Raw genomic sequence first — 24,177 nt, 5'->3', positions numbered from 1 at the left:
CACCAAGGGGCAACTGCCGACCTCGAGAACTAGAGCCCCCATAGTAACTGTCAACCTTACGTCCTCCGGTGGAAACCACAACTTATACATCGAAGGTCGTATCAGTAATAGATGTAGATCATTTTTGGTGGATACAGGTGCAACGAGAACTATCGCACGTCCAGATGTAGTACGAGACCATAATAAATTATCACCTGCAACAGTAAAGCTTAGAACAGCGACTGGTGAGCTAATTAATACATATGGCGAGGCTAATATGTCAGTATCCATTGGCCAGACCACAGTTGAACATCAAGTATTAATTGCCGAGATCTCCGACGAATTCATATTGGGGATGGACGTACTAAGGAAAGTGGGGGCAATATTGGATGTTCAAAATGGAGTTCTCAAGATCAATGGTGAAGAGTTGCCCTTTCACGACGACAAAGAAGATGTCATCCGCTTACTTACTACATGCGACGTAACCATACCCGGTAATAGTGAGAAAATTCTGATGACCATGCTTGATGGACACTGCCGAGAGGGAAGTTTAAGGATGGTCGAAGATGTGGATAATGTCGAGTTCCTAACGGCGAAAACTTTGGTAAAAGTTCGAGATGTGATCCCTGTAAGAGTTATGAATTTAAGGGAAACTGCTATCAAGTTAAGTAGAGGAGCTTTGATCGGGCAGTGTGTTCCCGTGGCTTCAATTTGCTCTGTGAATACCAATGAGAAATCATCGAAGGCGAAGTATCCAAAGGAGCTTGTTGAGATGATCATTGAAAGATGCCAAGATCTTGATCATGAACGAACGGAAAAAGTGACATCTATGCTGATGTAAGAGTATCAAGATGTTTTTGCTATTGACACGAAGGATAAGGGAAAAACAAGCATAGTAACGCATAAAATAAATACCGGAGACGCTCAGCCAATCAGACAACGGCCTAGACGACTTCCATTTGCGAAAAGAGATGAAGCCGAAGAGATTATCAAGGATATGGACAAACAAGGGGTAATTGAACCATCGAACAGTCCATGGACATCACCAGTAGTTCTGGTAAAGAAGAAAGATGGTTCAACGCGTTTTTGTATCGACTACCGCCAGCTCAATGCGGTAACAAAAAAAGATAGTTATCCTTTGCCCAGAATAGACGATACATTGGATACTCTCTCCGGTTCTCGTTGGTTTTCCACACTCGATTTAAAAAGTGGATATTGGCAAGTAGACATGGAGCCAGCCGATCGGGAGAAAACCGCATTTTCGATAGGATCAGGGCTTTGGCAGTTTACGGCTATGCCGTTTGGTTTATGTAATGCCCCTGCCACATTTGAAAGATTAATGGAGGCAGTTTTAAGAGGTCTAACATGGAAAACATGCCTGGTTTACTTGGATGATGTAATTGTGGTTGGAAGGTCCTTTGATGAACATGCCAAGAATCTAATAGACGTCTTTCAACGATTGAGGGCAGCGAACTTGAAGTTAAGTCCGAAGAAATGTCACATGTTTCGACGAGAAGTTAAGTACTTAGGACATATTGTATCGAGTAATGGTGTAACAGCTGATCCTGAAAAGATTGATGCAATTAAAGATTGGCCAGTACCAAAAGATAAACATGAAATTAGAAGTTTCCTTGGCCTATGTACATATTACCGACGATTTGTCAAAGGATTTGCCAATATCTCCAAGCCCCTAACAAAGTTGACGGAGGAGGGCAAAGAATATACATGGAGTGAGGAGTGTCAAAAAGCTTTCGAACAACTACAAAGGGCTCTGATCAGTGCACCGATATTAAGCTACCCGGGACAGGCAGGAAAATTTGTTTTGGATACCGATGCTAGCAACAGTGCCATAGGAGCTGTTCTCTCACAAATCCAGGATGGACAGGAAAAAGTCATCGCTTATTTCAGCAAAGTCCTGTCGAAACCAGAAAGAAACTATTGCGTTACCAGAAGAGAACTGCTGGGTGTAGTGAAGGCTTGCGAACATTTCCATAAATACTTGTACGGCAGAAAGTTCCTTCTTCGAACAGATCACGCTGCTCTAAAATGGCTCATACAATTCCGTAATCCAGAGGGCCAGATGGCAAGATGGTTAGAACGACTGCAAGAATATGATTATGAGATAGAACACAGGGCCGGAAGAGTTCATTCAAATGCTGATGCCCTTTCGAGACGACCATGCAGTGCAAATTGTAATCACTGTGCCAAATTAGAGGAACGATTTTGCCCCGTGAGACGAACCACCGTAGTTAATGAGCAATGGCAGCCCCAACAGTTACAAAACGCCCAAGAAGATGATCCATGTATAAAAAGAGTATTGGATTGGATGCGGCAAGGTGAAAGACCTAGTTGGCAGAACATTAGTGCATGTAGTCCAGAAGTCAAGGCCTACTGGAGCCAATGGAATTGCCTGGTACTAAAAGATGATCTTCTGTACAGAACCTTTGAGAACGATGATGGTACAGAATCTAAGCTGCAGTTGATTGTACCTAAAAGTAAAGTGTCAGAAGTATTGCGTCAGTTGCATGACGGTACATCAGGTGGACACTTTGGTATTACGAAGACTCTGCAAAAGGTTCGAGAACGGTTCTATTGGGTGAACTGTAAAGATGATGTAAGAAGATGGTGCCGGAAATGTGAACTGTGTGCATCCGGTAATGGTCCAGTTGGTAAAAAGAGAGCACCCATGAGACAGTACAATGTTGGAAGTCCTATGGAAAGAGTTGCAATCGACATTGCAGGTCCATTTCCAGAAACCGATGCTGGAAATAAATACATTCTGGTAGCCATGGACTATTTTACGAAATGGACCGAGGCCTATGCATTACCGAATCAAGAAGCTGCTACCGTTGCAGAGGTACTTGTTAAAGAATTCTTCAGCCGATTTGGTGTTCCCTTGGAGATCCACTCCGACCAAGGGCGAAACTTTGAGTCAGCTCTTTTCCAAAACGTTTGTAAATTGATTGGTGCCAATAAGACCAGAACAACACCCCTGCATCCTCAATCAGATGGAATGGTCGAGAGGATGAACCGAACGATGGGTAAACACTTGTCCAAAGTTGTATCTGAACATCAGCGAGATTGGGACCAACACATTCATTTATTCCTGATGGCCTACCGCTCGGCCGGGAATGAAACTACAGGTCAAACACCAACCTGCCTGATGTTGGGTCGTGAAGTTCGTTTGCCCTGCGACCTAGAGTTTGGCTGCAGACCTTCCGAGGAATATGTTGCAGGCGAAGAATACGTAGACCGCCTGAAGTTACGAATGAACAGCATTCATGAACTTGCCCGACAACACATCCAGATAGCCAGTGACAGAATGAAAGATCAATATGATTCTCGCTGTAAGAATGAAAGCTTCGAAGTAGGTGATCTTGTCTGGCTTTATAATCCACAACGTCGTCGAGGCCTGTGTCCTAAACTGCAAAGACAATGGGAAGGTCCGTATGAAGTTAAGAAGAAAATAAATGACGTAATATACAGAATTAAGAAGTTGCCAAACGGTAAACCAAAAGTTATTCACATAAATCGTCTCGCACCATATGCTGGCTCAAATGAAACAGAGGAAGCCCGAGTCCTCCAACAGGAGATGAAAGATGCACCACAGCCAAGTTTTAAGGAATTTATGTCAAATTACGCAGAAAGAAAGAGTGCTAGATTCGGCGTGACCACAGAAGTTCAGCAAGATCTGTTTGGTGTTCCAGAAAACGTCTCTCTAGCCCACTGTGTTGCCCAAGACCTCGAGATGACTAAAGGAATCTCGTCCGTATTCAATAGAAAGTTCGGCCGCCTGGACGAGTTAAGAAATCAGCAGCCTAAAATTGGAAGAGTACTGCGATTGGAAGATGGTCCTCGATCTTTGCTGTATATGGTGACCAGGAAGTCTTATACGGACACGCCAAGCTATGAGAACATATGGCGTGCTCTAAGTAATTTGAAGAAAATCGTGTGTAATTATGACATCAAAGATTTGGCTTTACCAAAAATAGGCCATGCAGTAGAAAATCTGGATTGGAAGATTGTGAGAAGCATGCTTGAAGTGGTCTTCAGAGAAACTGGCGTACGAATTACTGTGTGTTGCATGAACCCGAAGATGTCGGATCCTTGGTGGGTGTATGCAAAGCTGGAGAGTCGTGTAGATTCCGCCATCCTGGGCCTTCATCTAGAGTTGCTGATCGGGACGCTCAGATCTTAAGAGGGGAGCAATGTAGCAAAACAATGAGGCACCAGCCGCAAGGCGTAAGCCGAGAAAAGTCTAGATCGAGCACGCTATACGTGGAACCGATGCGCGGTTGTTGGAAGGTCACACGATAGTCGGAGAGCTGGCTTAGCCCGGAATGATCGAGAATAACGACTAGGATATATAAGGCATAATTTTTGTGAATAGAGTTTAGTCTTAAGCTAAAGTTGGTAAAGTAAACTTGTATAAATAAATAATAAAGTCGTATATAAATTACGAACCGCTAGTTTTATTGTAATTAGAAGTAATTACACTAATCACGCTACAATACGAATTTTTTGGGTAACAGTTGATCCGGATGTCGATAAGATTGTTATAGACTAAGAACTTGAGGAATTACATAACAGTGATTTCTCGCAAAACAAAACATCTTTTTGTATTTTTTGGGTCATTCTAGGCAAGTTTTTTCGTAGGATGCATAATTTTCGAGATAACCGCGGTTGAACTTTCAAAAAATCGAAAAATTTCAATTTTTGAACCCGAATAACTTTTGATTAAAAAATAAAGTAGCGATTCTGCTTACCGCATTTGAAAGTTTAAGTCAAATTATAAAATTTATTATTTTATTGGTAAACAAAGCTATAAACACCTAGTGCGTGAGTGATGTTTTCAATGATTTCTCATTTAAAATCGAACGAGTAGGTAGAGTAGCTACAAGTGCAAGCGAGACAATTTCTACGTAGCATGCGTTAAAACGCATGTATAGGCACGGGAAACACTACGTGTTTATAGCTTTATTTAGCAATAAAAAAATTAATTTTTAGCAATGCAAATAATCAAAACCGATATAATTTGACTTAAACTTTCAAATGCGGTAAGCAGAATTGCTACTTTATTTTTTAATCAAAAGTTATTCGGGTTCAAAAATTGCAATTTTTCGATTTTTTGAAAGTTCAACCGCGGTTATCTCGAAAACTATGCATTCTACAAAAAAACTTGTAGGAATATTTTTTGCTTAAAATGACCCAAAAAATACAAAAAGATGTTTTGTTTTGCGAGAAATCGCTGTTATGTAATTCCTCAAGTTCTTTGTCTATAACAATCTTATCGACATCCGGATCAACTGTTACCCAAAAAATTCGTATTCTACGGGTCAAAATATATAAAAAAAACTTGGGTAAGTCCATCTGAATTAAGGAGGCCGTTGTACCCCCCCTGGCGACAGGACTAAATTAGCCAAAATATTCAAAGAAGCATGTAAACAAGAAACAAAAGAATTGGGGATAGGAGTAATATTGCCGATATATAAGAAAGATGATCCTAAAGATTGTGACAAATATAGAGAAGTTACCCTGTTACGCTGTTCATTTAAGATCTATGAAACAATAATAGAACAAAAGCCAAGAAACGTTACAGAAACTACTTTAAATGAAGCACAAAGCGGCTTTACTTTACATTAACAGGATAAAAACAAGAAAAAAACTGTAACGAACATGCAAACCGAATGGGACCATATAGATTAGCGAACATCTGTAAAAACAACAAGCCCTATAGCAGAAGACCCATTGGAAGGCCGCCGAAAACTTGTAAAGACAATGTACAGTCAACAACAACTGAAACAGAATAAGAGGCATACAAAGTGGAGTAATCCTAGTCGCACGAAGTAGAAGAAGAAAGCGCCTTTAGAGATGGACATGGAGTACAAGGTTATTAACTTTAATAATTGTGAATTATTATCTTACCATCCTCTCCACTGGTATTTACTTGAATCATTATATTTAACTTTGATTCAGGTGGCCCAAATTTTGGCCAGCTTTTGTTTAGTGTGGATGCTAACTTTTGAGAATCTACTGTTTCTACAAGATGCAAATTGGGAAGACCTAGTACTTTGTTAACTTTATTCGATTGGAGGTGACCTATTAAATGCCATTTTATTTCTTTACATTTCTCTAAAATTAGTGGATTGTTGGCTTTCTCTTCAAGTTCTTGGACATAGTTTTCTCCAAAATGTCTTTGGCCTTCTTCATAGGCTGTTACAATTAAGTTTGCTGGTTTTGTTTTGCTTACAGCTACTAACCTTGGTTCTATGACTTGTAATTCCTACAAATAATGCAGACTAAGTATGTATATTAAAATTCTATTGATTTGATGGTCGTCAAATAAAAACTCAAACACGAACTATAAAAGGTTTTATATCTAATAATAAAGAAGACACTGATACCCCAGGAAAATTACTGGGTGCTATTTTATAACTGGGATATTAAGGGGGGGGGGGCAACAGGAAAGGCGTACCATCTCGTTTTTTATTGAAGTTATACTTCTTTAGGCGCGATTTCATTGAGGGTGAAATTTTATTAATCTGCGCGCATGCGCACACAGGCAGTATGGAGTTAGTTACTAAATGTTTTAATTTATGTATGATCAGTCCAGAAAAGGTGTGGAAAGAATACATTAGTGTTTTTAAATATTTTTTGCTACAAACGTGTTAAAAATGCAATTTATAGCACTCCATAGGAGCGTTAAAAATGCTACTTTAAAGCACCAGTGCCTTAAAAATTTTAAGGCACTGCAGTTAAAAGTGAATTGTCAATTGTGAAACGTCAAAATATTTATATTTCGTTTATTAACATTAATATCAATAATACAACTTGCGCAATTTGAAAAAGGTGGTTTAAAAGGTTTTTTAAAATTTAATTTAAACTGTATTATTGCATTTTTAACACATTTGTAGAAAAAAACTATTAAAATTTGTTAAAATATACAAAAATAAAAGTAGATGTTATTCTGATTTACGTATTGACAATATAGACAGTTTTGATGTAATGTCAAGAAAAATATAAAAATGGAATGTCAGTCAAGTTCAAGTAAAAGTTTTTGTAGGTATTGTCCTGTAATTAAGAATGAATAAATTATAATTGTTGATATATAAGACGTTTGTAGAAAAAATATTGTATGATATAGGTACGTGTTAAAAAGTATATTTTTAAGGCACTTATGTGAATTGCAGAATGAGTGAAGCAAATCTTTCACACGAAACTTTCACATATGTGCCTTAAAATTGTACTTTTAACATTTATATCATAAATAGGTAACTATTATTATAATTTTTGTGTATTTGGACTTGTCTACTTAACGAATAAGATAATAAGGTATATTATTTAAAGTATTCTATAATTCACTTCGTCTGTTTGTCACTATGTCTGAGAAATCTTGTAGCCCGGATAAACAAAAGGGTATAAGCTCAGTGGTAGAGCGTTGGACTGGAGATCAAGAGGACCCCGGTTTGAATCCTGGTGTTTTCTATTTTTTTTTAATTTTTGGTATTGATTTAATAAAAATTTTTGGAAAGTAGTACTTAAGTAAAAATGAATTTAATCTTTAAATAAAATACAAATAAACTGTCCGAAAGTATATTTATTTCTGTTGTAGTAAAGAAAAGAGAGACGTTCTCACAAACAATTGTTTGTGAGAACGTCTCTCTTTTCTTTACTACAATAGTATGGACTCACACATGCAACCCATTCATTTTTTTATATTTATTTCATTGAAATCATATTTAGAAGTATAACTTCTTATGTGCATACAAAGTACACACACATTCTTTTTTTTAACATTTAAGCAAGAAATGACTTTTTTCATTCATTTTAATTTTGTGAAGAAACTAGGCATTGTAGAGGAAAACATTCAACAGACGACTTTCTTGAAAATACATGCTCTTTAGAATGAGATTTTCTAAATTAAAAAATGTTTATAAACGTCATTGTAAATTAAACCCAAAAGTAGTTAAGCATTTTTTTTCAATTGTTTATAATAGTTATTAAAACAATCTTTTGCAATTTGAGTTTTTATGTAGTTACTATATGTGCAAAAGATGGACCCTATCAGTTAAGTAGTTTTTAAACAATTCAATAATTTGTTTATCATCAGTGAAACTTCTTGAAAGTAGTGGAAACTAGCCACATATATCTAGGTATAATAACTTTTAGATTACATGATACATATTCGATTTTAAAACTGTGGGACGAAGGGTTAGCCCTATAACATCAGAATGTCGGAAAATAAAGAATATCATGAGTTAAGAATCTGAGAGTTAAGAATCTGTTCTGACTTTTGTCAACATTGTCAACGGGTACTAACGGAACAGCAAAAGAGCAATATACATGCTATACAGGGTGATTGATTAGTGTACACGATGGAAAAAGCCTTACAAATGCCAAATTTGTTCTCAATAATTTAGTCAAAATGGAAATTTGAAAACGCATTTAAAGATACACACTGAAGAAAAGCCTTATAAGTGTGAAATTTGTTTTAAGCAATTTAGTCAAGAGGTGAATTTGAAAAGCCATTTAAGGGTACACACGAGAGAAAAGCCTTACAGGTGCAAAATTTGTTCTGAACAATTCAGTCATGATACAACTTTGAAAATGCATTTAAGGATACACACTGGAGAAAAGCCTTATAAGTGTGAAATTTGTTTCAAACAATTTAGTCAACAGGGGAATTTGAAAATTCATTTAATGCCTGAAGAAAAGCCTTACGAGTGTGGAATTTGTTCTAAGCATTTTAAACACGTTGGAATTTTAAAAACGCATTTAAGGCTACACACTGGAGAAAAGCCTTATAAGTGTGAAATTTGTTCTAAGCAAATTAGTCTACACACTGAAGAAAAGCCTTACCAGTGTGAAATTTGTTTCAAGCAATTTAAACACGGAAATTTAAAAACGCATTTAAGGCTACACACTGGAGAAAAGCCTTATAAGTGTGAAATTTGCTTCAAGCAATTTAGGCAAGAGGGGAATTTGAAAAACCATTTAAGGACGCACACTGAAGAAAAGCCTTACGAGTGTGAAATTTGTTCTAAGCAATTTAAACAAGTTAGAAGTTTAAAAACGCATTTAATGCTACACACTGGAGAAAAGCCTTATAAGTGTAAAATATGTTCTAAGCAATTTAGTCTAGAGAGAAATTTGAAAATTCATTTAAGGATGCACACTGGAGAAAAGCCTTATAAGTGTGGTCTTATAGTGGGGTAAAGCTCAATAGATCCGCTACAGTAATAGATAATAACAAAAGATAATAACAAAATTGTAGCCAACTTTGAGCTTTACATATTAAAATTATATAGAATGTTAAAGGGTGTTTGATAACATCGTGGCAGACCAAACTTATGTTTTTTTTTTAAATGGAACGCCCTATATTTTATCTTATATTCAAAATCTTCTTAACTTCTCCATTAGAAAAATATAAAAGTCTGTTATCTTACACAGGGTATTTACAGAGTTATAACCAATTTTCTATGAAAATCGTAACAAGTTCAGCTCCCTGTATAAATAAAAATAAGCACAATAGCAATGGTTTATTGGTACCATATTTTGTTGTTGATTGTGAAAATTTTTAAGAATGGTTGATATAGTCGGTTCACTAAACTCAGACACAACTGACTAGTGATTTTAGTTGGTAATTTTTTTGTTTTTGGCCAATTTTGCCAAAATTTGCAAAATTAGTAACTATTTAGTAATTATTAACTATTTAGTAATTATTGCTTTTGCCAATTTTACCAAATTGGCAAAATTACTTACTAAAGTCACTAGCCACTTGTGTCTGAGTTTAGTGAACCAACTATATTGCTAATTTTCTTTATATCAAATACAGGTTGAGTCAAAACGCAAGTACATTATTTTCTCAGTAATTTTAAATGGAACACCCTGTATTTTATGTCACTATCAAAAGGTACTGTTACTGTACTGTAATTTTTGTATAATATTCAATATGTCTAAATTTATGAGTTTTCGAGATATTTTATTTTTCAAAGCAAATTATTAACCGCTTAACGTGCTTACCTGAGTTAACTCGGTTTTAAACTACGTTTCTATTTTCGCTTAACCGAGTTAACTCGTGTTTAAAATATTTGTACGATATATAAAGGCGTCTATGTGTTTTAACTCCTCCAGCGCTAAATAACGGTATCCCCACTTGAATGGGCGGCCATACCTATGGGAAGGGGGGGCCGTTGCCCCCCTAGCTTTTCGGATGCTTTAAACTATATATGGTTATCCAAAGTATACGAAATGTAATCTGCAACATATTCACGTCTGGCCCCACCCCTAAAAATTTTTATATGGGCGCCCGTGCCCACTTGTTTTTTCGTTTCTAATTCTAAACTTTCTACGATCGACTGCCGACTGGGGTGGGATCTGCCCTGACTGTGACGTACCTCTGTGTGTAACCCCTTGTTTTAGAGTGTATCACACTGTTAGGAATATTTAACATTATTATACTTGAATAATTGCGATTTTCTTCTTACTTGTAGTATATTGTATGTAAAAAGTTACGACCGAGTTAACTCGGGTGAGCGCATGAGGGTATTTGATATTTTATATTTTTCTAAAAAAATATGCGATTTTTTGCTTTAGATTATATCTAGTGACAATAGTCTTGTTCGTAGTTTATTTTACTGTAATAAAATAAATAGGTAATTTTTTGACGTATTTTTGCAAATAAATGTGTGCGTTAAGCGGTTAACAATTAGGGGTTTGAATCTTTCCAAATTTGAAGTAAGCCATAACTGAATTTTTAAAAACTGATAATTTAAGATTACTGATTATCAATCCGGTATTAGTAATAAATTTTACAAAAAAAACACAACCACAACATACAACATTTTTGAAACAATTAAAAACTAAACTACTTTTGTATGTAAATGTAACAAATAAAGAAAGAAAAATCATTTATTAGTTATAAATTTTACAAAAAAAAACACAAAATACAACATTTTCTGAAAACAATTAAAAATTACTTTTGTATGTAAATGTAACAATGTAACAAATAAAGAACGAAAAATAATTTATCAGTAAAAAATTTTACAAAAAAACCATGAACACAAAATACAACATTTTCGAAAAAATTAATTTTATATATTTAATTACATAAGGTGTTCAAAATGAGTTGAGTGAATGAGTTACTTACACTACGAAGCATTTGTAAATCAACACTTCAAAATACACTTTGTATTCTATTTTTTATCTCATCCCTTGTTGGAGACATTTTATAACCTTCATTCTTAACGTAACCTCAAAAAAATCAGTCGTTTATTAAATTTTGATCTAGGAGGCCACGCTACTGGTCCATTGAAAAATGAAAATATCTCGAAAACTAATAAATTTCGACATAGAGAATGTTGTATACAAACTAAAGTATGTATATATAAGTTAAATTATGATATAATTTAAAATTACTGAGAAAATAAAGTACTTGCATTTGGACTCACCCTGTATTCGATATAAAGAAAATTAGCAATGTCAATCATTCTTAAAAGTTTTGACAATAAATAAAAAATTTATTTATTTTTGTTTATACAGGGAGCTGAACTTGTTACGATTTTCATAGAAAATTGGCTATAGCTTTGTAAATATCCTGTGTAACATAACAGACCTTTATATTTTTGTAATGGGGGGGAGTTAAGAAGATTTCAAATATAAGATAAAATATAGGGTGTTCCATTTAAAAAAAAAACATAAGTTTGGTCTGCCAGGATGTTATCGAACAGCCTGTGACATTCTAATTAATTTTAAAATGTGTGACTAGGAATAGTGCGGAAACAGTACGAAGACAAAGTCAAGTAGGTATATAAAAACGTTTTAAAATGATGGGAAAGTGTGCATCCACAAATGGATATCCTGGCTTACAAAGACAAATACATAAAAGTAAAACCAAAGATGAAATATTTTTAAGGTATCAATTATTGCTTACAGGGCTTCTCTTGTTGGCTGCTTCCTCAATTTTTGATAAAACCAACTTAAGGCCTTGTTTCACGTCTATTTCAGTCATCCTCTTCAGCATAATATGAAAAACATTTAATCACTAGATAGAGTACACTAATTTCACATTTGTTTAAATTGCAGATCCAGTACTAGTATTAGCAAGAATTATTAATGTTGAAATAAGGTTAGGATGCAATGATAAACGAAAATATAAGGTTTAAAAATTATTTCTTGCGGTGAGGTAATAGCAAATATTTTGAAATTAATTTTGATAATTAAACTGATTACATATTTTTATTGTAAAATAAATATAGTCTGGGGTTTGGGATTAAATCAGCTGTTCTTCTTCTTCTTCTCTTTTTTTATGGCTTCGCTACGAGGCGATTCGCCAGCACTATTTGTTGGCGACCGTGATGTAATCTGGTTCTAAACCATATCAGGGCCGCTGACATTTGCGTGAGATGGTAGCATTTTTTCCTGACTTTTAAAAATTTGAGGTTAAGGTGTTATATACAAATAGGAAACACAAACACAGATTGTAAACAAATGGTAATAGGAACGCCACAGAGGAGAAACTGGAAGGCAAAAATATTAAACATATTAAAATAAAGTTGAGCATCATGAATTACAAATTAATTTTATTATAGTCAAGAAACTGTAAGATTGCACTGACCGACCTTTCGTTAGGGGATATTAAGATTGTATCTATTGAGATTGGTGTTTTGAATTTCATTGAAATAAAGATTGTGTATAAATCCATGTTGGGAATAACATTAATGGGGCATTCAAAGAAAATATGGTTTAAATCCTCCACTACTCCGCATTCACATGCTGGACTGTCTATTATTTTGATTTTAAAAAGATGTTGTTTAGTTAAGCAATGACCTGTTCTCATTCTTATTATTGTGGTGATATGTCTTCTGTTTTTAAATGTTAGGGTTGAGAACCATGCCTTAAAGGAAAAAGAGGTTTGCATTCTCATATACTGGTAGTTTTTCCTCCGCAGCATGGCTTCCCAATTGATTTTAAATTTAGTAATAATTTTTTCCTTTATGGAGTTTAGAATATCTTGGGAGTCTAATAACATAGCCAACGGAATATTTAAGCCTGTCCCTATTTTGGCTAGTAAATCAGCTTCTACATTACCAGGAATGTCAGAATGTCCTGGAATCCATGAGATTAAAATGTCAAAACCTTTCTTATATGCTGATAAGATGAGATTTTTTGTTTTGAGGGAGATTGAGTCATCAGTGGCTGATATTTTAGGGTTTTTAATTTTAGATATAGCATTTAGAGAATCTGAGAAGATAATAGCCTTCTTGATGTCTTTAGATATTATGATTTTAATTGCTTGGTAAATTGCCACATTTTCGGCTTTTGTTATAGATAACTCACCAGGAAGCCTAGAAGAAAACTTGAAGTTAATGTTGGGAATGTTGACTCCAAAACCTATTCTCCCATTACTTTTGGAGGCGTCAGTATATACAAAGGAGAAATCCCTATTGTACTTTTGGGTGAATATTGAAAATTTTTGTTTGATTGATGATTCATTTTTCTTAAGATTACAGTTTAACGTTTGTATTGGATTGCTTAATGTGTTGAAGTCCAAGTCATAACAAGGAAAGTTTGGATGTTTGTGTATTTTGTTTTGATAAGGGAAAAAATGTTCAAGGGCCATTACAAGAAGAGGTACAAGGTTTGCCTTGTGGAAAATGGGTTTATTTATGATTTTTCTACGTATGTTAAGAAGCGTCTTTATTACTGGGTGATTGTTAATTTTGATAATTTTAGATATGAATTTAGACGCTAGTATTAGACTTCTATGTTCCAGGTCAATCTGAGCAGATTCAGCTAAGATTGCTAAGCGCGGAGTGGATTTCATGCATCCCAGGCATACTCTGAGCCCTTCGAAAAATACTTTATTTAGGTTATTGCTACATTTCTGTGTAATTGGGCTGAACAGAAAGGAACCATAATCCATATGAGACCTAATCAAAGCATTAAAGACCATAATTAGAATCTTGGGGTCTGCACCCCACCAAACTCCACACAATGCTCTCAATATGTTGATATTTTTCTTTGCTTTAAGTACAATTTTGTCTATGTGAGGGTCCCATTTCAAGTTTTTATGAAAAGTGATGCCCAAGAATTTAACCTGATTTTTGAAGGGAATGTTATTGTTATTATTAAGAGTGATTATAGGGGGGTTTGTTTTGCGTTGACCTCTTGTGAACCACACAGCTTCACATTTATCAATTGAAATAGACAACCCATGAGCTTCTAGCCAGTTTTGAGTGTTTGTAATTTCTGGGATGATCTTATTTGTCATACTATGAATGTCTTTACCGCTAATATACAACACTAAATCATCTGCATACCCACATATTTTCACTTCGTTAGAGAATAAATAGAAAAGGTCATGAATGTATATGTTAAAAAGAATGGTGCTTAAGGGAGAGCCTTGAGGTAGCCCCTTAGAAGTTTGGTATGGTCCCAAGAAATTGCCGTCATCAGCTCTTGAATATAAAAGTCTATTTTGTAGGATTTTAAGGATAAGGTTGATTAAAGCCAAGGGGAGGTTTAAATTTTTAAGTTTATTATAAAGGTTGTATATTTCAACATTGTCGTAGGCTGATTTAATATCTAGAAAAATGGCTAATACCGTTTGGGAAGATTCAAATGCTTCTAAAATCGTAGAGTGTAAAAGAGCTAAATTATCATATGTCCCTCTACCTTTCCTGAAACCTGATTGATTAATTTTAAATAGTGAATTGTGTTCCATAAACCAATCCAGACGATTTTTAATTATGATTTCGAGAGTTTTAAGTACACAGGATGATAGGACTATTGGTCTGAAACTCTCAGACAAAGTAGGGTTTTTTTGAGGCTTTAAGATGTTAATTACATTAAATTTTTTCCATTCCACAGGAACAGGACCCCCACTCAAACAAAGGTTGTAAATTCTTAACAGTGTGTTTTTGGCTGCCAGTGGGAGGTTTCTTAACATCAAGTAAGATATGTCATCGATACCTGGCGCAGAATCTTTTTTATTATTTAACGCCAAATTATACTCATGGATTGAAAAGGGAGCAACTTCTTGGTTATCATATGACATATTAAAATTGGGATCAATGTTTATTGAAGACATTTTACCTAATATTTCTAATTTGATATTATCTGGCGGATTATGAACAACTTTATTATTGTGATAATTGGAAAATTTTTTAATTTTATTCCAAACGTAAGTGATATTGGATCCTCTGTTTAAGGATTCACAAAAGTTTTTAAATTTGTATTTCTTTTTTGTTTTTAAGTTCCTCCTAGTCATAGCGATGATGCGTTTTGTTTCGATGAAATTTTCTATAGAGGGGGAATTATTAAAATTGGAGATTGCTTCTTTTCGTGTTTTGATCCATAAGGAACACTCTTCGTCCCACCATGGATTCCTGGGTCTACCCTGTACCCCACAATTTTTGAAAGGGATTGCTTCATCTGCCGCTGTGTTTATGACTGTAAGGAAATCCTTATAGTCTTTGATTTCTGACAAGTTTTGCTTGTTTAATAATATGTTCTGGTAATAGGTATTCCAGTCAGCTTTTTTAGTGTTTCTTGTTTTGTATGGTTTAAGTAGGTGTCTTTCTATTCCATTAAGGTCCTCTATATTTAATTTAATGTATGTGGGAAAGTGGTTACTGTTACCGCAGTCTTGGATAACACCCCACTCAGACGACAAACACATACTGTTGCTCACAATTGCAAGATCTATTGCACTGATGTTCTTATTAGAGTCTTGAAATAACGTTGCTGAGCCATCATTTAACACTGTAAGGTCATTATCAAAGGAAAAATCAAAAATAACTTTACCACCTTTATTGCATACCCCTTTATCCCAAGCGGGATGGTGTGAGTTCAAATCCCCCATAATGATTAGATTATTTAAGGGTATACCTTCTACCATTTCGTTTAGTAAGGTGGCAGTGATTGCCATATTTGAACTAGAATATATATTTATAAGGTATAGGTTACTGATACTAATTATTATGTATTGAACTAGAGCTGAATTGAATTTTTTGATTGTCGAAAACCTTATGGATTTCTTAATGCATGTTGCCACCCCACCAAATGAATCATCCCTGTCTTGTCGGATGATGTTATAAAAGTTTAAAGAAAATCTGGCATCATGCTTAAGCCATGTTTCATTGATGAAAATGATATCTGGATCCATTTCGGATATTAGACTAATCAGGTTATCCCTATTTGCATTAACACTTCTGATATTCCATTGTATTATTTTTAGTTTTGGGTTGTGAGACATTGTGGTGTATAGGAAGTTATAAAGAGTCAAAGTCTGAGATTGAATCTTGGTCCATATAGTCCAAGTTTGTCTGGGATAATATATTTTTGAGAATATTTAAATTATCGAATGTCGCATTATTGAGAAAATGTAGACAAGCGTTTCTGGTATTATATAAAGTATCTGAGTCAGAATGTTGAATATGTTGCAATGCACTGGGATGCCAGGCTAAGTTTTGTAGAGAGTTTGATGAGGGTTTTTCTGTGTTTGTGTTATATGATGTTGAGGCTTGTTGTTGGGAGGGAGAGTATGTTGATTTTTCGGGGCGTGAATTAGGGAAAAAGAGGTTTTCTTCATGAGCTTTCTTGTCGTACCCTTTTTGAATGACTCGTCTTTTGTTGTTTGAGTTAGAGACCACCTGTTGAAATGAGCGTTTGGTAGTGGAGGATTTGAAGTTATGAGTTCTTCTTTGGGAGGGCGTGACAGAGTCGTTGATGCTAACATTATTGTTTGGGATATTATTGGACTTCCTATTCCTAAGAACTGGGAAGTCACTGGCATACATAATAAACTTATCTTTTTCTACATATGTTTTTGTGACTGCTTCGTTGGCATCATAGAAAGTCATATTTTCGTATGCCATTAATTCTTTAATGTTTTTTTGCCTCAGGAATTCGGGGCAGTTCTTATCAGTGGCTTTGTGGGGTCCCTTGCAGAAGAAGCATCTGACTTCACATGCTTCAGTATGGGCAAGTTCACCACAGTTAATGCAACGATCTTTACTCTTACAGATTGTTTTAGTGTGCCCAAACCTTAAACAATTGAAACACTGAGTAACTGGTGCTACGTAAACGTTAACTAGTTTCGGCATGCCATAAAAGTTTACTATTTTAGGCATTATTACACCTTTAAAAGTAAAGAGTACTGTGCCTGTTGGTTCATACGTGATTACGTCATTCTTGAATACCTTCCTATTGAGTCTTCTAACATTTAGTATTTCGATGTCAGAGCCTGTACTGCAACAATCCAACAATTCTTTGTCACCAATCTCTAGATCAATTTGTCTAACTATACCCTTACAAGTAACAAAATTAAAGGGAATATAAATTTTATAACCCTTGTCTAACAAAGTTTTATTATTTAAAAATTGATTAGCTGATTCAAAATTAATAAATTCAATTGCAATTCGATTAAGGCCTTTACTATGTATTTTTCGAATATCTTTTAATTTTAAATTGAAAATATCTCTAGCAATTTTAATCCCATTAAACGAACCTACTTTCGTATCTATGTTTGTTGATTCTAAATACACAAAAAAGGGCCCATTATCTTTTTCGGAGTAGAGGTTGATAATTTTTTGTTCCTGATGGGTTTTATCGTTCTGAGATAGGCTATGGGAGTTAGAAATATCGTTATTACTATTTGAAATATCGTTATTACTATTTGATGCGGAATCTAAAATTATGTTCTCGACGGGTTTGAGGGGGGACGTACCCCCCTGTTCGTTACTCATAATACAAAAAGCCAGTCAGTGCAAGTTTTGTAATAAACAATATATAAAAAAGAAAAATAACAAAATATATCAAATTAAGCCTATAAAAAAGAAAGAAGTATTCAAATGATTAAGCTAATGCTCAACTTACCCAGACAAAAACAATTTGGGGTAGGTTAGGTACGTTAGTACTTAGGAAAGACCTCGTATTCGTAGAACGCGGAGCCAAGCGCTGTTCACACCACCAAGCACAGGTCAAGAGTCAAAATCAGCTGTTCTGTCAATATTTTGATTATGACTAATGACTTGTGACTTTGACTTTAGTAGCGGTTGCGGATCCTACCACAAACCATACATCGACCATGTTAATCTTTCGGATCGAATTAACGCCATCTCTTGATTGGAATGGGAATTAAATTGACAAATTTTAGTTAAGTGAGAATTTCAATTTATAAATTTTGCGGGATTTTTGATGAAATTTCGCAGGAAATTAAAACAACAGAAAGACAATTCAATGTTTTATTCCATATTTTACTGAAAACTTCAAATATTCCAATTTGTTTTCAAAATGCTAATCACTACTGCTATGTGTCACGTGAAAGCACTGATTTCGATGTATATCGAGTTGAATAAAATTTTTTTAAAGAATCTTGCAGGATGATTGTTTAGATAAATATTACCTTATAATCTTTTACAAACTTCCAAAAATATATAGGTCCGAAATGTTGATGACACACTTGTCTATTGGAATAAACTGTTTCAGGATCTATTATATTGTTTTTGTTTAATGTGAAGAAACACAACACGGGATGATCAATGTAAACTAAAAATTCTACTCATAAAAACAGAGAGGAGGTTACTACACTTGATTAAAATTGTGATTTAATCTAATTAAAAACGTAACACCACTATAATAAAATAATTAAGCCACAAACTGTAAAATAAAAAGTAAATAACAAATTAATTTAATTGTCAACTGTCAGTTGTTAAATATGACAAGAGAATTGACTGACAGCGACATCTCTGGATTGGAATGGTAACTAATTTGCTGTCTTGACCTTGACAATTTACGTGAAACGTCTATGAGTATGTATGGTTTGTGGATCCTACCACAAACCATACATACACATAGACGTTTCACGTAAATTGTCAAGGTCAAGACAGCAAATTAGTTATCATTCCAATCCAGAGATGTCGCTGTGAGTCAATTCTCTTGTCATATTTAACAACTGACAGTTGACAATTAAATTAATTTGTTATTTACTTTTTATTTTACAGTTTGTGGCTTAATTATTTTATTATAGTGGTGTTACGTTTTTAATTAGATTTAATCACAATTTTAATAAGTGTATTAACTTCCTCTCCATTTTTATGAGTAGAATTTTTAGTTTACATTGATCATCCCGTGTTGTGTTTCTCCACATTAAAAAAACATTATAATAGATCCTGAAACATTTTATTCCAATAGACAAGTGTGTCATCAACATTTCGGACCTATATATTTTTGGAAGTTTGTAAAAGATTATAAGGTAATATTTATCTAAACAATCATCCTATGTACAAGATTCTTTTAAAAATTTTCATTCAACTCGATACATATCAGTGCTTTCACGTGACACATAGCAGTAGTGTTTAGCATTTTGAAAACAAATTGGAATATTTGAAGTTTTCAGTAAAATATGGAATAAAACATTGAATTGTCTTTCTGTTGTTTTAATTTCCTGCGAAATTTCATCAAAAGTCCCTCAAAATTTATAATTTGAAATTCTTACGTAACTAAAATTTGTCAATTTAGTTCCCATTCCAATCAAGAGATGGCGTTAATTCGATCCGAAAGATTAACATGGTCGTGAAACGTCTATAAGTATGTATGGTTTGTGGATCCTACATCTATGATCGTACCCAACTCATAGATAGTCAACTCATCGAATCCCAACTCTCATACACCCAAAACGCATACGTACCAAATCGTATACGAGCCTATTCGTCTACACACCAACTCACATACATATTAAGAAAAATAAAAATATATTATGTAGGTGTCTAAAAGAATATATAGTTATCGTTATATTATTTAGAAATTGAATTGATAATTAACAAATCAAATAACCACATTAATTTTGTAGAAGTAAAGGAAAACTTAATTTCGAAAAGCCAATAAAATTATTTTAATAAATAAATAAACAATTAGGACATACCAGTGATGTGGGAGATGGTGGGAGGGAGACATCACTGGGACATACCTACATATTACCTACAGTCCGTCTAATTTACTTACCGTTGCACGTCATTATCTACGCCAGAGATCTAAGTTGACATAGTTGCCAAAGTATAAAAAAATCCTGAATCCATTTTAAATCAAATAGATCACATAATTATTGTAAACGTGGGTTATACAACAAAACAAATTAATATTCAATGTAGATAAATAAAAACTTTAGAAATAGAGAACAAGAATTAAGTTATAATCTTACGTTAAAGTAAATAATAAAAACAGTAAATATAATAAAACAAATACTTATAGTAAAGAATATAAACAAATATGAAGTGTCATCACCGCAACTGTCAAATAAATGTTACCAATTTATTCTAAAATGTCACCTTTCGTTCGATTACAGTTACAGTGTGTTCCGAGCAAATGTGCTTCATAAAAACGCCTTATAATCCATTTATACAAATTAAATAAAACATATTATTGTGTATTTCTTTAGGTTAACATTAATAGAAATCTTCAAATATTATTTCTACGCGTATATAATAAAATATGTCTAGTGGCTGTCATTACAGTGTACTAGGCAAAATGATTCTAAGAAAGAACACACCTACCTCCCAAATATTTCGTGTTGGTATCATGTGACGTCACAGGCTATGACGCGGATGACGTGCAACGGTAAGTAAATTAGACGAAGATATATTATTAGACACGCTCAAAATATTTGTAGCCTCTCCAGCCTCTGCTTAAATAATAATTGAATCTCGCCTTGCATGTATTGCTAATTGCTACAATTTTAAGTATTTTCTAGAAAAACTAGAAAAGGCGAAAAGAGAATTTAATTTAGAATATAAAAACTCGTATAAACACGTAAAAGTGATTGCCCTGGAAGAAAAGTGTATTTGCGTAATATTTATTGTACTTTAGTTTAAATTATTGAATTTTATTTAATTATTGATTTAATAGGAAGTATAGTTTATAAATGGGATTGAGTTTTAAACCACTTTAAAATAGTAAATTTAGACGTTAAGAGGATCGGTACGTATTTTCGGCTGCAATGCTATTCAAATGGGGATTCATTTTTTTCAAACCCTGAGAAAACTAATAAGTATTTTTGAAAAATTTAAACGCATAATGAAAGATTACGTTATTAGCGAGGGCCGAAAGTCCCTAAGAACTTCTATAATGTTTATTTTAATAAGTTACAGGGGTGAAAAAACTAAGAGAAAATTTAGTGTGATTTTTAATTTCAAATATCTCATTCAAAATAAACTTTTTATTTATTCTAAGGGACTTTCGGCCCTCGGTAATAATTTAGTCTTTCATTCTGCGTTTAAATTTTTCAAAAATATTTATTGGTTTTTTCAGGATTTGAAAAAAATGAACACAATGCCGTGGTAATATTTTCCAAATCTGTCTTTGTCTTACAACGCACTCAACCGAATATAATATTGTCAGCATATATTGTCAGTCAGACACTGACAATCAGTGACAATTTTAAATATTTGACATTGCATCGGGAATATTTTGAGAAATTGATTAAATATTATTGATATAGTGTATTTGATAAATAATTAAGACGTGAACTTAATAAAAAGTTATTTATTGTGTATTATTTGTGGAAGATCCAAGCAGAGAATACATCAGATATATCCTGTGATCCAAGTATTTTGTTGTTAGAGATGTTCAAAATTGTAAGCGTTCCAAAATAACAACATATTATTAAAAAATCACTTTAACACTTTTCCTCTTTTCTCGATTGATTATTAGTTTTTGTTGTACAAATAAATTATTACAATCACTGAAAACATAGTTAGTGAAAAAATTATCACATTTATTAACTGAATTAATAATTTGCAATTATAAAAATAACAGTTATCCAAGAACATTCAAAAGCCATCTCTTTAAATTAATTATGACATTTTCAAGTAGAATGACATTCTAGTAATGTTTACATATCCACACCAGTGTGAATTTTACTACACGTAATTTGCCGTGTAAAGACAGAAAAAGTAGGGATACACGTAAAATATTTGCGAATTATGTACCCATAGCCTTAATGTGAATGTATATTAAATGTCCACTTGATGAGTTGGGGCTTTCGATGAAGTGGCTGTATACGATAAGGGTGTATATGAACTTTCTTTCGATGAGAAGGGATTCGATGAGTTGCACTACAGGTTGAACAGTAACTTCACACTACTCTGAATAGATGACGCCATTATGACTATTTTTAAATTTGGTCGTTGCCTTTCACATCATGGGTCGTTGCAAACCATTGCAAACCAATGAGAATATAAAATAAATTCATTAATTTTATTTATTCCTCTCTTTTGTATAATACTATGTACTACACCCCTTCTTGGAGTTTTATTATGTATGAGCTGGTTTCAATAATCATTATTATTTATTTACCAACTCAGCCTACACTAATACTGACCTCTACAGTTTAGTTTTCATACTTAAAAAATAGTTTGCTTTTCAGTGGTTTCTTTATCTAATTAATAAATTTTTTGTGGTTTCTTTATCTACTGAATAATTTTTTTAATGCTTCCAAGAGCAATGTGGAGATGGCGATTAAAACTAAGTTTAGTATATTATTTTATATAATAATTTTAATAGGGATAGGTAGGTATATTTTTTATGGTAGGGGAGCCCAAGCGGGGATTTTTGCAGTTACTCGAGCGCGTCAGGTTATCACATGGGGAGAAACCTTGTACCCTGTAAATGTCCCCCGACCATATATTGATTGGCTCTTAATACAGGAGAGTTCGTTAAGGGAAGTCCGAAAAAAAAATTATCCATAGAAAAACGAAACGGTCGAAATCGTCAGGTTAAGATGAGGTAAGTTAAGTAGGTACATGCAAAACAGTGTATATTTAAAAAATCTGACGATTTGAGCAGGGCGTAAAGAAATGGGCGAATCACAAAGTTTCTCAAAAAAGCGAATATTTCGCGAGGTAACATCAGATTGAAAAACTAAAAAATACGTGTTCAATGTTTTTCAAAAAATCTATCGAATGATACTAAACACGACCCCCCACCGAGAGGGGTGGGGGGTAAATTTAACATTTTAAATACGAACTCTGCGATGTTTCGCGAAATGAACATTAGATCGAAAAACTGAAAAATAAATGTATTCAATATTTTTGAAAAATCTATCGAATGACACCAAACCACACGACCCCCCACCGAGGTGGGATTACTTTAAAATCTTAAATAGGAGCCCCAATTTTTTATTGCAGATTTGGATTACTTATGTAAAAATAAGTAACTTTTATTCGAGACATTTTTTTCGAATTATGGATAGATGGCGCTATAATCGGAAAAAATGATTGTTGGAAATGGAAAATTAAATTAAAAAATGGAAAGTCCCCCACTCAGAACCTATTTTACTTAAAATCAGGCCCGAGGCACTACATAGTTTTCAGGCCCCTAAATATAATTTAATAATAATAAGTATTAATTAAGTTAATTAGTTAATATTGATATCAAATTTTTTAATTGTTCTAAGACCTTCTTCTTCTTAACGTGCCCTATCAAGTCCTCTTGACGTTGGCGATTAACATGGCGAAACTGTCTCTGTCTCGAGCTATTCTAAATAGTTGTTCTGCTTTCTTTATTCCTGTCCACTCCCGGATATTCTTCAACCAAAAGGCCTGCTTTCTACCAATTCCTCTGCGTCCTTCGATTTTACCAATCATAATAAGTTGAAGAATATTATACCGGTCTCTCTTTACTACGTGTTCAAAATAGGCCATCTTTCTATATTTGATGTTATCAAGCAGCTCGCGGGCAGCATTTGCTCTCTTAAGGACTGCCGCACTTGTCAGAGTAGCCGTCCATGGTATTTTCAGTGTACATCTGTGCAGCCACATTTCCAAGGCCTCCAAACGATTAATGGTCGATATGTTTAATGTCCATGCTTCGACACCATACAAGAGGACTGACCAAATGTAACATTTAATCATGCGCTTTCGAAGTTTAAGTTGCAAGTTATCATTACAGAAGAATGACCTCATTTTTTAAAATATCGTGCGGGCTATCTCGATTCTACATTTTATCTCTTTATCTGGATCTATTTGTTCAGTATGGCAACCAAGATATTTAAAACTGGGTACTCTTTGAATTATATGACCATCAACATATAACTGTGAATCTTGATGTGCCAAACGGCTAAATAACATGTATTTTGTTCTTGAACAGTTTTTGTTTAGGCCAAACTCTCTTCCCACTGTGTCAATGGCATTTAAAAGG

The 24,177-nt window shown here is 34.0% G+C and overlaps 1 protein-coding gene across 1 annotated transcript in view; it reads right to left on the bottom strand.

The window, feature by feature from the left end:
• The window catches only part of LOC114333574 (pyridoxal phosphate homeostasis protein), a 28,253-nt gene extending 10,261 nt beyond the window's left edge, over nt 1-17,992 (bottom strand). Inside the window, exons 1-3 of the mRNA XM_050643448.1 lie at nt 17,860-17,992; nt 11,912-12,497; nt 5,905-6,262 (exon numbers count right to left, since the gene is read on the bottom strand). Of these exons, the coding sequence (XP_050499405.1) occupies nt 5,905-6,262; nt 11,912-12,001 (448 nt within the window). The 5' untranslated portion in view covers nt 12,002-12,497; nt 17,860-17,992. The remainder of the gene's footprint in view (nt 1-5,904; nt 6,263-11,911; nt 12,498-17,859) is intronic.
• Between the last annotated feature and the right edge of the window lie 6,185 nt (nt 17,993-24,177).

The sequence above is a fragment of the Diabrotica virgifera genome, chromosome 2, assembly GCF_917563875.1.
Source record: "Diabrotica virgifera virgifera chromosome 2, PGI_DIABVI_V3a".
NCBI lineage: Eukaryota > Metazoa > Arthropoda > Insecta > Coleoptera > Chrysomelidae > Diabrotica > Diabrotica virgifera.
The sequence above is the reverse complement of the archived record's forward strand: the minus strand, read 5'-3'. Positions and strand labels throughout refer to the sequence as shown.